Source organism: Heptranchias perlo, chromosome 38, assembly GCF_035084215.1.
Source record: "Heptranchias perlo isolate sHepPer1 chromosome 38, sHepPer1.hap1, whole genome shotgun sequence".
Lineage (NCBI taxonomy): Eukaryota > Metazoa > Chordata > Chondrichthyes > Hexanchiformes > Hexanchidae > Heptranchias > Heptranchias perlo.
This window is the reverse complement of record NC_090362.1, coordinates 15,395,195-15,411,429: the sequence shown is the minus strand read 5'-3', so window position 1 is coordinate 15,411,429 and position 16,235 is coordinate 15,395,195. Positions and strand designations below refer to the sequence as shown.

The window sequence follows — 16,235 nt, the reverse complement described above, 5'->3', positions numbered from 1 at the left end:
ATCCCGTTTATCAGGCTTTCACTGTACCAGAATGCCAAGCATTAGAGGTACAAAAATTTTGTTACAACAATAAACCTGAGGACTAAAGGTAACCAACCATGTGTTATAAGGCATGAAGTCAAAGGTATGAAGTCAAAGGCAATATTGCACACTTGAGAATACTTCTCAAATCTGAGCAGTACCTTTATAGCCTGACAACTACAGTCAATATTAAATTCAGTTCAAGAATATTAAATGTAAAAAAAAATTCCTCTTTCTCTTCCCCCAAACTGCTTTATGTTTTTTTTATATCTATAATTGTTCACTGATATCCACCGGTAAAGACTATTAACCACTGAATTAGCATGAAATATTGCAATCTGGTGTTTTGTTAATTTTGTATGCATCAAGGTGAGGTACATCAGCACTGAGGAATGCAACAATTTCCATTTCGAGCACCCAGTGTCAGCATCGCAGCGCTCTCGGGTCATTATTTTCTCAAACGCATTTAAAATTTTAGGCCCAAGAGTGTAATACAAATAAAATCATTGTGTCACCCAAACATTCAGTAGCTAATGGTTGGGTGCCAACACATGCACTAACCCTGGAAACAAACTGTCCTCTGAAGCAATTCAATGAAAAGGGGAAACTTTAAGAGCCAAGAATTTAAACATTTATAATACCCTACATAAAATGTCAATTTAATACAAATGTGTAGTCTCTTGGGCTCTTGAAATGTTCCCCATTTCTGAGTGAATTACTGATTTATGATATATACCAGACATAGAATTTCCCATCAGTGCAGGCTTTTTCTTCATAAACCTGCAGTAATCACATCACAGTCGACAATTCTTTTCTGTAAATGCCACCACACATTAAGGACATGAAGCAAACGGACAAATGATGATGGGACACTGATGAAAATCAGAGTAAACCTGCTGCCCCTGAGGCAACTGGAACAATACACAATGTATTCAGATACCAAGGACTTAGATGCACTGCTCAGTGTAGAACTGAGCTATACAGACAAGTAAAGGTGGTAAAATCCCTTCCCTGAAGGACTGTATTGAACCCGACATTTTTTTTTACATGGTCATTTTTTTGTGGGGCCAGCCTGGATATGAGAAGGGATGCCTAATCAAAGGGAGAAATTAAATTGGGCAGTTGGAGAAACACGGTATCTTTAAAAAAAGTCAGTGCAAAGTTTGAAATCCGACAGCTTAACAATGTAATTATGTCATTAGGTAGGTCATTTTTTACAAGTAACAAGGGTTACAACACTGTTGGAACTAGGAGCCATCTCGTAAATATGTGAAGGATGAATGCAGTCACATTCAACTAGAAAACAGCCAATCCTACTTAAACTAGACTGATGTATCTTCTGGTGCATTCCATTACACCCAAGTCATGTCTCCTTGCCTCGCCGTCTCCTCCTGGAGGAGCGTTTTGTTTCTGTCCACTTTCCTTCTCCATGCCTGTCTACTGAGTCACGGTCCAATTTCTCCATCCTTCCGAGGCTCCTCACTTTGCTTCCTGATCCAAAAGTTTACTTTTGCTTCTCCCCTCTCCAGTCACAGCACCAAATGAAAGTTTGCTTCTCTAATTCATAATACAGCTTTTCCCTACCCCATGCTCTCCTGAGCCTGGGCCCAAATTTCTCTCTCCCTCTGAGGCTCCCCATTATGCTTCCAAAGCTGTCCTTCCCAAATTTATCTTTGCTCCCTTCCAGCATTTGTTCCCACTGATGACTCTCCTGAAACTGGGCCCCAACTTCTCTCTTCCTTCATTTAAATCCCACTTCAACAGAAGGCAAGAAGTCTGACTTTATTTAATTAATTTTACCTGATTCTTCATTCTCTACGGTTGCTTATTCATTTAATTAATTAATTGCCATGCAGATTCTCCACCCATTCCTCCATCTCCAAGGCCTCTTTTAATTTATTTCTTTGATACTAGCCTGTTTATTTAATTTAATTAATTAACCAACCATTCGACTTTAATTGCTGTGCAGACTTGATTTCCCACCAGAAGGAGTCACGTCATCACAGTTGCAAGCAATATGCAGATGACACATTGTAAACCAGCAGAGATTTCGACTGTACAATGTGTGTGCAATGTCAAAGGAGGTCAACTCATATAAACATAAAATGATAATTTTAAAAAGTTGTGGTACTACTCAAACCTTTCTATTAAAATTCAATGTAATTATTGTAATTCACAATCATATTACAAATGGAAAATGAAGTCTTGAAGCAGAATGAAGGTGTGGGAATCAAGCACTTTCACAAATAAATATCCACCTATTGTTGGTCTTTTCCTTTAAAGAAAATTGTATATTCACTTTATAACCTTAATTAATTTAATTAGATGATGTCTCTATGATTATATGAAAGCAGGTGCAATACAACTTGCTAAAATTGTGCTAATAATTAGCTGTCTCTAGCTTTTTTTTTAGTTTTAAACAGCTCACTGTCAACATGAATATTGCTAAAATAAGTTTTTACAAGTTTGTTTATTTTTATGTAGCTGGTACATACCTTAATGCTTTCCACAGAGGAGTCTTCATTGTGGTTGATTAACTTTTCTGGTGTGTCTGCCACACTCTCAGAACTGGGGCTGGTTTGTTCAAATTCTATTTTTCCATTCTGCGAGACTAAGAGTCCATTCTCCTTATCACTGTCATCCTTAAGGCTCAGGTATACAGTTCCCGAAGTCTTAACATTGGCATTAGCAGCCATTGTGGCAGAACGCGATCGAGTAGCTCTTCCGCGCTGCACCGTCTCCCACCCTTCAGAATCTTTGCTCTCTGTCGAAAAATGAACAAAGAGATCATGTTGGCAAATTGTCATGTTAACCTAAAGCTGTGTGAGAGGAAAAACAGTCAACACCATAGAATGGCAAGGAGTAAGTTTGCACCAGTGAATGTCATAAGTTCCCAGTCTCAGCTGTACAATGGACAGAACAGTCCAAATAAAACTCAGATATTTATTCACGGAGATCAAAAAAAAATTACCGAGGCTTTTCTCAAGCCCCTCATTGTTGCTTACACTCTCAGCTACCTATGATACAAGTGATCTAAAGAAAGGTGGAAAAATAATAAGGATATACAAAAAATTAAGACAATTGGTTGTCATGAACCAATCTGCCTTCTTGTCTATGACTGTGTCAATCAAAAACTTTCTGGCAAGGCTTTGTTGATGACTCCATTGGTAAGTACACTCACACAAAAAAGATAAATTGACAATTAAATTGGTGTTGCTACTCAAACTTTCCTAACCTGAAAATTTGCCAATTCAATTCAGTGATAATTGTTTATTATTGAAAAAGGGGTAATTTACCAAAATGGTACTGTTGCACATTGTTAGTGATTAGTTAACTGGTTAACCGTCTGCTGGTCTAATGGATAAAGGCAGCAGCCTATGTAGCGCCAGAAGATCCCAGGTTTGATTACCACTTTCTGCTGAGTTAGCTCTCAGCCAGGCAGGAAAAGAAATATCCTAACTGGCCTCATTGTTCATGGCTGGGGGACAGGATCAGGCTCAGCTGTGATGGTCCCCATGATTAAATAGCTTGGTGTTAAAGGGCAAGAATTGGAAGGCTTTATTTGAAGCCTCAATAGACACAGATGCAGGATGCAGAATCAGGGCCAGTATGTCTTATCTCTGACCAATGTTCACATGTAACAAGGCAGTGCACTGGCAGTGAAGCCTCACAATTTTTGCCCTCAATTGTCTAGGCTTACATATGAAGAACAATCGACTGTGTTGGTGCCGGAGGGCTACAAGTGCTCAGGGAACAAGAGTCAGTGCCTAAAGGGGACAAGGGAAAAAAAGTGTCAAAAATAAAATTAACTGGTTAACATACCAAAACGGCACATATCATGCAGAAGCTGTAGTTCTGCAAAGGAGATTGTGCTATTTCTACAGCTGCTGCATCTATCAGAGATGCTAAACAAAAGAATATCAGCTTTCATCATCACCCACAAAGCTTGTCTTTGCTCTCAAATATCAGATGCTCTGCTATGGTGGGCCTATAACTTTCCCAGCTTCCTTGTATACTTATACAGTACTCATGCACAAGCTATGCACAACTGTAGACATAGCAGATGTTTGTGAAGTGCCAGCTTTTACCCAGTATGTACTATAAACACATGGAGACCACCCAATATGAAGATGGAGCTCATCTCAGCATTAAGTTTCTGTACAATATTGATAGTTATACTGTGTTGCCTTTAAATGATGATTTTTTTTTTAAATTGGAAGGTTTGCAACAGCCTGGAGGTAATAATGGAGGGTGAATCATCCAGAGTCATTCTTGTGCACCCAAGAGTGACAACAGAGGCTGGGTGCAGGTCAACCTAAAGGTAGTGAGAAAAACAATTTAGAAAGAAGACCAGAGGTAGACATTTGCACATATGTTTCCACTACAGAAATGTATACGTTTTTGGTGAGTCAGGCAGGAAAGTAGAGGATTCGGAGACTGGATTGATGAGTTGACCACAAGGTGATAGTGGATATTGATGGCAGCAGACAAAGCAGTGGGATAGACCATGCCCCCTGACCAACCAGGCAGAATAGTGTAGATGGAGAGCTCGCTGGGGGTGGGGGGGACGGGGGAAACAGCGTGAATTTAAGGAGGGTCTCAATCTGCAACGTGTTAAAAGGGTGGAATTTAGATTGGTGCTTGGGACAGTAGCAGATTCCTCTAGACTCAGCGGGGTGGCTGATTTTGCCGGTTTGGAAGTCTTGTGTTCTGCTGTAGCTTTTGTCAGCAGCACTGCTTAATGTCAGGCCATTCCCAATTAAAAAGGACAGTTGGGCAATTTGGTATAAACTATAAACAGCTATCAATCTATGAACAGTTGTACTCCAGCTGGAAGATTTTCCATTAAATTACAATTTTGTGGTTTTTTAAATGTTAAGGGAAAAATTGATTAGTTGGAAAGAAATATTCCAGATTGAGGTTTAAGAACCACACAGGAGGGAAGGAATTCCAGCCCTCTCCAATTGGAAACCTGATGCAAGCCCTTCATTCAATACTTCATGGCTCACGTTTCCAATGCAATTGGTTTACCCGAAGCAAAGGAACATACGTACACTCGGGAGAAATGTTTCAGGGAATTCATCAAGGAAGCAAGTCCCATATGGCAACATATGATCTTGGTCTTTTGTAGCCAACTATAACGTCTCCTTAAAATATATTAGAGTCCAAATCAATACTTTACATATGACCAGTTCTGTTACATATTGTTGGAATTTCCAAAACATCTCTTGAAATATCCAGACATTTCTGTGGGGATTAAATGCATCTTTAGCATGAAACGTAATTTTAATCTTTCTCAGTCACCACTGAGTTTAACTAAATGTAAAGACAAAAACCACCCTTCTGCTCCGAGTGCCCTCTTTAGGTTTTGCTATCATTTCACTTTAAGCTGTGAGGAGGGAGATCTCAGAATTAGAGAAGTGAACACTCATCTCCAGCAATCAGTATTGGCTATTTCATTTCAGAGCTGTTGCTTAAGCACCAAATTTCCTTTACAACTTTCAGTACAGATATATTTTTTAAGTAAGTTAGAATGTTATTTTTCCACCCATTTCAAAGATTTCGCCAAAAAAAAATGTAACAGTAATCAGATAAGAAATTGTAATCTTTGTTGGTAAAATGTTGCTACAGTCCTCAAAAAGACATCTTCCTACAGTAACCACAATAACGTGAAAGCATCTTCATTACATCCAAAAATATGGACATCATTAAGATATCAAACTGGCAACCAACACTCCTGATGGTATAGCAGGTCACTATAATAACGCAGCAGGAAGTAGCAGAATATGCATCAGAGTCCAACTCACATTATATAACAATATACCTTTCATTTTGTAATTTTTTATATTTTTAGAACCAGTTATATCGACCCTGTTTCCAGCAGTCTGTTAATCTCTGAATATTATCTCTTTTCTTGGAATACTTTGATTTCCTACACATAGGAACTGAAGTGGGCCCATCAAGCCTGCTCCTACATTTTGTTAGCCGTATCAGCTGTATTATTTTAATTCCGATATCCTTCATTTCTCTATACCCCTCAATACCCACCCACCCTCCCTCCCTCCTTCCCTCCACCCATCCATCTATCTCCCTTTTAAATGCCTCAATTGATTTTGCATTTATAGTCTTCTGGGTCAGTGCGTTCCACCATCTCATGACCCTTAGCGTGAAGAATTTTATCTGGTTTTGCTTGTAACCAGTTTTTCTCAAATTCTAAGATTATGTCCCCTTGTTCTGGATTCCCCTTCTAAAGTGAAGTGTTTTTTTTATTCATTCATGGGATGTAGGCGTCGCTGGCAAGGCCAGCATTTATTGCCCATCCTTAATTGCCCTTGAGAAGGTGGTGGTGAGCCGCCTTCTTGAACCGCTGCAGTCCATGAAGTGAAGGTTCTCACACAGTGCCGTTAGGTAGGGAGTTCCAGGATTTTGACCCAGCGACGATGAAGGAACGGTGATATATTTCCAAGTCAGGATGGTGTGTGACTTGGAGGGGAACGTGCAGGTGCTGGTGTTCCCATGTACCTGCTGCCCTTGTCCTCCTAGGTGGTAGAGGTCGCGGGTTTGGGAGGTGCTGTCGAAGAAGCCTTGGCGAGTTGCTGCAGTGCATCTTGTAGATGGTACACACTGCAGCCACAGTGCGCCAGTGGTGGAGGGAGTGAATGTTTGGTGAAGGTGGTGGATGGGGTGCCAATCAAGCAGGCTGCTTTATACTGGATGATGTCGAGCTTCTTGTGTTGTTGGAGCTGCACTCATCCAGGCAAGTGGAGAGTATTCCATCACACTCCTGACTTGTGCCTTGTAGATGGTGGAAAGGTTTTGGGGAGTTAGGAGGTGAGTCACTCGTCATTGCCTATCTACCCTGTCAATTCCCTCATTATCTTAGACATCCAAACCAGATCACCCCTCAACCTCCTCATCGCCAGGGAATACAACCAAAAGGCTTCCCAGTCTTTCCTCATAGCTCAGTCATGGTGATTCATCACTAGACTTTCTCCAAGGCAAGTGTATCCTTCTTAAGGTGAGGCACCCAAAACTGAACACAATATTCCAGCATTTCATTAGCCTTTTTGATTGTTTTTTGAATCCAAGAGCTAGCTTTTAATGACTCATATATGTGGAACCCTAAATCTTTAAGTTCATTTCCCCACCCACACTCCAGCAATTCCCAGTTTAGGATGTATTCCCATTTGCCATTCTTATGTCCAAAGTGTACTACTTTGCACTTTATGTTAGATCTGTTGCCAATGTGGCTTTTATCCCAGCTATCTGCCTCCTATCGATGCCACTAAACTATATCCCCCTAGTGCCGCTCCCAGCTTCTCCCCTCTTCCCTCCAAAAAATGCTGTTCCCAGCTTCTCATGAGCTTCCCACCACAAGGTACAAATGTGAAGCATACTTTTCATGTCAAGTGTGATGTCCACAAGCATAAGCATACATATGGATAGATGGTGAACAGCAGAGATCCCATGATTGACCCCTTGTATACTCCATTCACTAAGAAATACATCCAAAATTATTCTGACTGAGGACAAAATGAAAACATACCTGAAAACCCAAATCTAGGTTCATACTGTGTTGGGGACACTTTGTCAGGGCAAATTAAAGTGAAGCTCTGTCCTACTTCCCCAAGAGAAATGTTCATCCAAGTCAGATACGCAGTAATAGGCACAATATTTTTCAATGCCATAAGTCAAATACAACTTCACATTGCCGGCAGCTAACTCGTACAAAACCCAATTACTGCTGACTGAACAACAATGTACTGTACTGAATCCATCCTAGACTGCTGAGTTGAAAACCTTTATCCTCTGATGGCTGTTTAGCTGTCCTAAAGAAAATGAATTTTTCTGGGCATTTTCCCACAGCACAAAATTGCTCATAATTCAGCAATTAATCAATTTCAAAGAGGAATAGAAACTTTGCTCTGTTGTAGTCACTCTCTACTGAGGTGAAGCTTGAGGCAGAGGAGTGGGGGCTATGACTTACAAATATTCCATTCCCTTGCACAGGCATCCCTTACCTTCATTAGTATAAGCCTTATAATGGTAAGTAAATATTGTTGGAATATAAATAATTTACTTGTGCTAATACAATCACTGAATGATTCTCAGCATGATGTAAACGAGAGTTGTAGGGTTGAAGTCAACACACCAAAGATTTTAGGTAGATTCAATTCCCAGACAGCACCCTGAACACATTGCCTTAAGTCTGCCAGGGTGCCTGCATGGTATGTTTGTGCTGCAGCAGACACCATGGCATGTGATCTTTTTGCATTGTAATTTTCACCTATTTTGTTTTTACTGAAATGTTTTATTGAAATATTTGTGACATTCACCAATCCCATCACCATCGATTCCTCGTCTGTCAAACCTAGTACAGTGACTTGCAGAATGTGGTAATGTTCTTTTGAGATTGGGACTTTGTGTTGTCACTAGGATTTGACTGAAAAGGAGTGATATTTCTGTACCGTGGCCACTTATACTGTAAAAACACCCAGCAGTACAAAAATAGATAACATCCAAGAATAGTTGTGGCTGGAGGGAGCATTTTCAGCAATATAAGTGAAGTACTAGTGATTACAGATCTGTTACTGAAATTTAAGGTGATGAGAGCATCAAGCTGGAAGACTTTCACACAATGTTAAAATGTATTGTCTTAAGTATGATTTCTCCTTGTCATATTGGTACCAATACACGAAACAAGCCTAATCACAACACTGTGGAAGTTAGGTCAAAGACACCATCAAGTGATAATCCCCTTTTAAAATCAACAGAAAAGAGATGGTTGAAAAAGCTCTGAGTCGCTTTGCCTTATCATTCGACTGCCTTATGTATTCAAAGACCTCACACAAACTTCCCAAAGTCTTGCTAAAAATTGAAACTATTCTTATTTTAAACTGAGATAACAAAAATAATATAAATAAATACAATGATGTATTAGTTGCTTACATAACATTTGTAACATACAAACAGAAATGCAATGCATCTAATAAACCAGCAGTCAGTGGGAAGGTTTTTTGTTAAAAAGGGATGATTGTGAAGGGATGTTAAGTCAGGCTACCTTCCATATTCTGACATCACAAGTGTCTACTGTCTGCAGTTCTAAGATCAAGTTTCTCCAGAAAAGCTGCTGTAAAAACATTATTTTACTCTTAGCTATCCTGTGCCTTTGAGCCACGCACAATCTCCAAGCAGCTGTCACTCACTCATTTCACTTCATAATTTTTGCAACTTCTCTTAAAATAGGTGAAAATATCCAAGTTTGAAAAAAGCTACTTTAGAACTTTATCACAGTATTTCCTATGCTCGCCTGATAAATTTCAGTGGTGCACAAAGGAAAGAACCCTTAATCCTAGCTAGCCTGGAGTGTTTTCTGGCATAAACAGGATTATTCACATTTGTGTTGCAGACATGTGTCTGATTCTGGGTAGCTCTATAGCGTGTAGCAGCTATACTTATGGTTAATTCAAAAATTAGTAAAGTTCAAAAAACTATTAAAGGAGTTCGACTCCCTATCTAATAACCATTAAAAATATTCTTATTTATTTATCTTAGTTTTTTTTTGGACCGCAGGCAGCGGGGATTGTACAATTTGTCATCCGTCCTGAAGCGAATATACACAGTTCCTGATATATCTCAACAAGTATAGCAATGGAATCTGGTGCCTTGCCACTGGAGAGACTTAATTGCCTTAATAATCTCAGTTCCTGAAGACATAAGTAAGTATAGAAGCAAACAAGGTACTAGAACACAACCCTGTTTGACTCCATTGGAGACAGGGATGGGGCTGGAAACTTCACTGGCTTCCGGACATCATGCCGTCATGGAACTGGCGGATCATCTGGATAAACTTTTCGGGACAATCAACTTTGGCCAGTAGTTTCCAGATGCCCTCCTAGCTGACTGTATCAAAGGCCTTCGTGAGATTAACAAAGACACAGCAATGGACCAAGCTTTGTTGTCAACACTTTCCCTGAGTTGTCTGGCAGTAAAGACCATATCAGTAGTACCTCTGCCTTTTCTGAATCCACACTAGCTATTAGACAAGAATTTTTCAGCCGTATGCGCGATGTAACGAATTAGGATAATCCTAGCAAGAATTTTCCCTGCGGTGACACTTAGGGAAATTCCTCAATGATTATCATATACATAACTACTGCCTTCGTGTTTGAATAGATGGATAATGGATGCATCTCTATACTCTTGCAGGATGATTTTTTTTCGCCACATCAGGTGGAAAAGCCCAGTCAGAGACCGAGATAGTTGGGTGTCCTCCAGCTTGATATATCTCAGCAAGTATAGCATTGGAATCTGGTGCCTTGCCACTGGAAAGACTTGCCTTAATAATCTCAGGCAATGAAGGTCCTTCAGCAAGAGACCCTACAATCGGACTTTGAAATAGTTGATCCATGACCAAATTTTCTATGCTGGATTCAGTTGCTGATGACTGTGCTTTTGTTTCCCATACAGAAGAGAACCTCCAATCATCATGGGCCATTTCTTGGATGCTTGTAAGAAATTTGGTCTCTATCAGTTTGAAGAAGACAGAAGTCCCCGCTCTCTGTCTCTTACCTCCCAACCAAAGTCAAATGGCTATCTCCAATTTATCTGAGAGAACATCTAAGGCACACCCAAAATTTAGAAAATTAATACTGTATACTGAAATTACATTGTTATGGCTATGAGACTATTGTAATATTATCTCTGTTATCTCCTTAGTCCCTTGGAGTCTCCAGGTCACACACCACATGTGTTTGTGAAGACACATGGGCCACCTGTTCCAAGATTCCACCAATTTAGTACTAATAGCTGCTAAGAGCTGAGCCAGAACAGACATGGGGGAGGGGGGCAACTCGCCCTCTAATTTCTCCCTCCCCTTGCTCTAGTGCCCCAATGCAGCTGAAATTAGCAACTCAGAAGAACATGGGGTTCAATCTGTGTGCTGCCAGTTTGTGGTGGTTCCAACAAGCTTAGTTAGAAGTAACACTCCTCATACAAAATCTTCTATTTCTGATTTCCTCTCTCTGTTAAAACAACACAGGCATATGTTCAAACATATGAATGGTCAGTGCTTTATTTTTCAAAACAGCAGTGAGAGTAATACTGCCAGTGGTGAATTAGCAGCAGGAATTCTGGAACTGTCTACCTGCCCGTTTAACCTGGTATAGATCTAGGCACAGGTATCCAAAACTAAAATCCTCAGACCCTTGAGTGTGTGCTGAGAGATCCCAGGGGATTCATAAGCTTGTTAGATTTCTGTCTGTCATCAGATTTCTGTATTTTTCTATATTTGTTGTTTCTAGTGCTGCATACTGATAATTTCTGAAATGAAAGCACGGTTTTCCTTTAGGTAACTGACCTGTTTTTTTACAAGTTAGGACAAGGGCTCCCCAGAGTGTGTCAATATTTGCAAAAGGTCCCCCACACAGAAAAGTATGAAATCAGTTGGCTGGGTGGCCATTGGGAGGAACTAAGTCTGCTTACAGTGACAAAATAAGTAGAGTTCCTGGACAAAAATGGACTCCTTTTGTTACCATAAATGTAATACTTGATTGAACTATCCATTTAATGAGAACTTACTCCTGTATCTAACTGGTGCTGACAGAAAATGGTAATAAGGATCTACACATGTACATGAAACATTGACACCAATTAGTATATTCCTGGAAAAAGTGAGTGAGGACCTAGTGAAGAGAACTGGCTAAATATGAGGTCACACTATAAAGAGTTACAAATAACTGCAGTCTACTGTACAAGCAGGGGGAGGACTTTCAGTTTATTGACAAATCACATCTCTTCTTTCCTCAGCCGTCGAACAGTTTGGTCAACAAACCAAAGTGCAGGGGCTCCCACGGAGGTGCAAAACCAAAGCCAGCAATAAAAGTTATTTCACTTTACATTCAACCTCAATTTGTATCTCTTTATCACTCTACAAAAAACTCTATCTATGGATTCTATCAGTATAAAATATGACTGGTTCTGATGAAAGGTCATCGACCTGAAATGTTAACTCTGTTTCTCTCCCCACAGATGCTTCCAGCATTTTCTGTTTTTATTTTGTATTATAATAAAATATGACTCACCGTTTGGGTGCAATCTCATCCGCTGTGAAGACTTCTGACAGTTGTTTCTGCTGTGTTTTGGAGCCACAATAACAGGTGTATTCGTCCGATTAGCTTTTACTTTGTCCGCCCAACTGACACCAGTTGGGGCAAGGCGAGCTACCAAGGCAGGAGGGGGTGCCCTAAACAGAAAATTAATTGGATTGAGATTCAAACCATGAGGAGAAACAGTCACCAAAAAGGAAACAACTAGTGCAGATAAGAAGGATCTGGGCATTATGGGTTCCCAGCTGAAGTCTATAAAGCCCAATTCCCCAATTGTCAATACTCCTCAGACTCTTCATACAATGCACAAGCACTTCATACTACATACAATGCACAAGCACTTTCTCAGGCACACTCAAGGCAAGTATACCCACACTAATCCACAAGAAATTCATACACCCCTCAATAACTGACCAAATATTTATCCCTCAATCATCACCACTAAAAAACAGATTATTGCCTTGCTGTTTCTGCAGCCTTGATGTGCACAAACTGGATGCTATGTTTGGCTACATTACAACAGTGACTATACCTCATTAAAGTACACTTCAAAAGTACTTCATTTGCTGCGACGCACTTTGCTAAGTCTCAAGGACATGAAAGTAGTTGTATAAATTCATGTTCCATCTTTCCTTCTTTAAATACAGATCAATGTCCTGGCCTCTAGACTGATTACAGTAGCCCCTTAACTAGTCAACAGACAAAATAGACTTTATCCATGGGTGTCTATCAGGGGATAACACCAGGCAGCCATGTGACTTGGTCCAAAACTGCATTAGTATCAAAACTCCTGCTCTAATAATATCACTTGATGCAGAGACGGCTTTAATTTGATAGACTGAGACTTGTTCAAAAGAATCGCCTCTGGAGAGACATTTGGAATGACATTTGGAACTATATGAGAATCCCTTTACTTATACCCCAGTTCCTCAAAGTACACCCATGGCCACAACTCTCCCACATCCTCTGCAACTAGGTACCAGACAGGATTACTCCATTTCCTTCCATTTTGTCCTGGACAAAACCATTTGGCAACACCACTGATACCTGTGGAGTGCAGATTGGAGAAAAAGAAATATAACTGTACATTGACTACAAATGCAACCATTACACTGCCACATTACCTGTCATTTTCTAAACTATCCAAGACATTGGCCAGGTCTCAGAACTTAACTACTCCGAAACTGAGAGCATGTCTCTTGCCCATGCACAAATGGAAATCTTACCTCTTTGACTGGTCAGAGAAGAACCTCAGATACTTGGGTCCAATTCAGGCCTCTTACACACCCCAGACTTTCATCGCTCCACCAATGGCAGCCGTGCCTTCAGCTGCCTAGGCCCTAAGCTCTGGAATTCCCTCCCTAAACCTCTCCGCCTCTCTATCCCCTCTCTCCTCCTTTAAGACGATCCTTAAAACTTACCTCTTTGTTTAAGCTTTTGGTCACTTGTCCTAATATCTCCTTATGTGGCTCGGTGTCAAATTTCATTTGATAACACACCTGTGAACTGTCTTGGGACGTTTTACTATGTTAAAGGTACTATATAAATGTAAGTTGTTGTTATAATAGTAACCCCCTATACTTCGAACTCTGAACAAAAGCAATTATCTGACATTCCTGGGAAATATATACACTGCCCATATCATGCATGGGGATTGCAAACACAACAAAGGTTAATGTACTGCCCCGAATCCTTTACCTGTTGCAAATGCTAGTTTTCCCAGTGCCTCAATAGTGCTGGAGCCACAATGAAATGCCGCCATTGGTGGCACCAATTGCCATTTTTTTTCTGACTATAGATGTACAAGCCAGCTCTGTGGTGTTCCCATTGTTGGCCTGTATAGACCTTCCCCAAATATCAGAGAAACTCCTCCAGCCAATAATAAAAGCTACACTTCACAAATTTCAAATAACTGTGCACACAGGTTTGTCTGTTGCAGCTGGTGCTATGCATCTGCCCTAAAATATGTATAAACCGAGCGATTCCACAGCACTGATAGCCAAGGATATTACAGAATTTCTTCTACTTGAAGTGGTTCTAGAATATAAATTAAACCCCAGATGGAACTCCAGCTAAAAACTATTTACTTTTACATTTAGACAATGTTTAAGATGTGTATTATAGTCAGAGGTTGAGACTTTTTCTTAAAATGCATTCTATTTTAAATATGTGAACAGGTTACAAGATCTAATGGCAAATATGAAGACATGAGGTTTTAATATGTCAATGTTTTTAACATTGCATTTCAACAATAAACTACACTTTAAAAAAATACTTCATTGGCTGTAAAGTGCTTTGGGATGTCCTGAGGTTGTGAAAGGCGCTGCGTAAATGCAAGTATTTCTTTATTTCTTTGCTTATTGACTCTATCCTGCGCTAAGTCTTGTGTGCTAAAACTAGTGATATGTGCATCTTTGCTATTCATTAGTGCCCAAATAATTTTACTTTTGGACTCTTATGCTGTCCATTAACAATGAGCCCAGTGAGGCAGAACACATAAAGCATAACACATTAACATATTATTTTTCTTTACCTCAGCTGTTCTGTGGCTCTGGATGCTGAGTTCAGCTACTATTTGAACTCCATGTAAATGTGCATGTCAATATCAGTCAACATTTACAGTCCTCTTTGATAATCAATAGTCATTTCCTGAGGTATTCCCATTACAAAATAACACATGTATTGAACCAACTCTTCAGCAGTCTTCAACCACAATTAGATGTGAACATCCTTCAGTGGCAATGTATTTAATAAACTAAAAGGAGCCCCATGTAAGTGACATTAAACAAAGGATCAAGCTGCCTGCTTTAATCTCACTCTTACCTCTGGATTAATTTAATACAACTCAAAAGAATGACATTTATTACCAGGATAAAGGTAAACTAATCATATTTTAGTACTGTATAACACACTACATTCGGCATTTTGGGCAGATAAATGGAATTTAATGAGTTTTCTTGTGAAGATCATTTTATTGTGCAACCTGAGGACCAATTGAGTATCTTTTGACACAAACATTTTGCTCATTCAAAAAGCAGATATACCATTTAAGTTGAAATGAAAGGGTAGTTCAAAAATGTGCTTTAAAACAGCCTGTGACGCTACATTTTTCCACCAATAATTCTCCTTCCTGCATTGGCCTGCTTCTGCTCAATCATTACAGCTTTCCATAAAATATGGCTTTTTAAAAAAAAAAGCCTAATTTGGTTGAAATACAATGTCCCCTCTGGCCACCAAAATAGCAGATCTAGTACATTCAAATCACCAGAACATGCCGACTGCAACATATCTGTACTCTTGACTTTTATCTGTTCTCCTCTATTCTTCCTCATTGTTTTGAAAGGGGCTCTCCAACTTGTATATTTCAGCTGACAAAAGTTTTCCCCAAAAACATTATTTTTTCCTTTCACTTTTTGCAACATTTTTTGTTTTTGTTTCAGGTTTCCAGCATTTTCCCTTTTTCTTTTCCTCAAAACATGTTGCTAAAATATTTATAACGGGTAGACCAATGAAAAACCTAACTTTGACTTGTATAAAGTTGTATTTGTTTCAGAGCGTGGTTCTCTGCCACAACAAAAAGTTCAGGAACCATCTTATTGGGATTTTTTTTCCTGCTTTTTATTGGCTGGAAACACATAAGAGAATAAAGGCTAGTTTTATTTTTTTTCAAGAGTAATTTGTATTGCGTCAATAACTGTTTGGCATTCATGTCCAGAGGAGCAAAATTTCATACCAATATTTGGGAGAACTTGGTGAAATCAATGGCTCTAGGTCTGTTCCTAATTCATTTCTACATTAGACAATATTCACTTGGCCAGAATACTGTCAGAGAAGATGCTTAGAATCAACATGCAGAACAACACAATTACATAACATAATTAGCTTGCTCAATTGGTAGCATTCTTGTCTTGGAGTCAGAAGATTGGAGGTTCAAGCCCCACTCCAAGACTTGAGCATACAATCTAAATTGCAGTCTTTTGGGTGAGACTTGAAGCAAAGCGCCGTCTGTCTGTTCAGAGGGACATCAAAATTCCATGGCACTATTCGAAGAGGAGCAGGGACTTCTCCCAGTGACCTGGCTGACATTCCTTCCTCAACCAATAGCAG

The 16,235-nt window shown here is 39.7% G+C and overlaps 1 protein-coding gene across 2 annotated transcripts in view; it reads right to left on the bottom strand.

The window, feature by feature from the left end:
• The window catches only part of scaper (S-phase cyclin A-associated protein in the ER), a 330,941-nt gene that overhangs the window by 257,120 nt on the left and 57,586 nt on the right, over positions 1-16,235 (bottom strand). For both annotated transcript variants that reach the window (XM_067973526.1, XM_067973527.1), the window contains exons 7-8: positions 12,105-12,265; positions 2,517-2,785 (exon numbers count right to left, since the gene is read on the bottom strand). In XM_067973526.1, the coding sequence (XP_067829627.1) occupies positions 2,517-2,785; positions 12,105-12,265 (430 nt within the window). The remainder of the gene's footprint in view (positions 1-2,516; positions 2,786-12,104; positions 12,266-16,235) is intronic.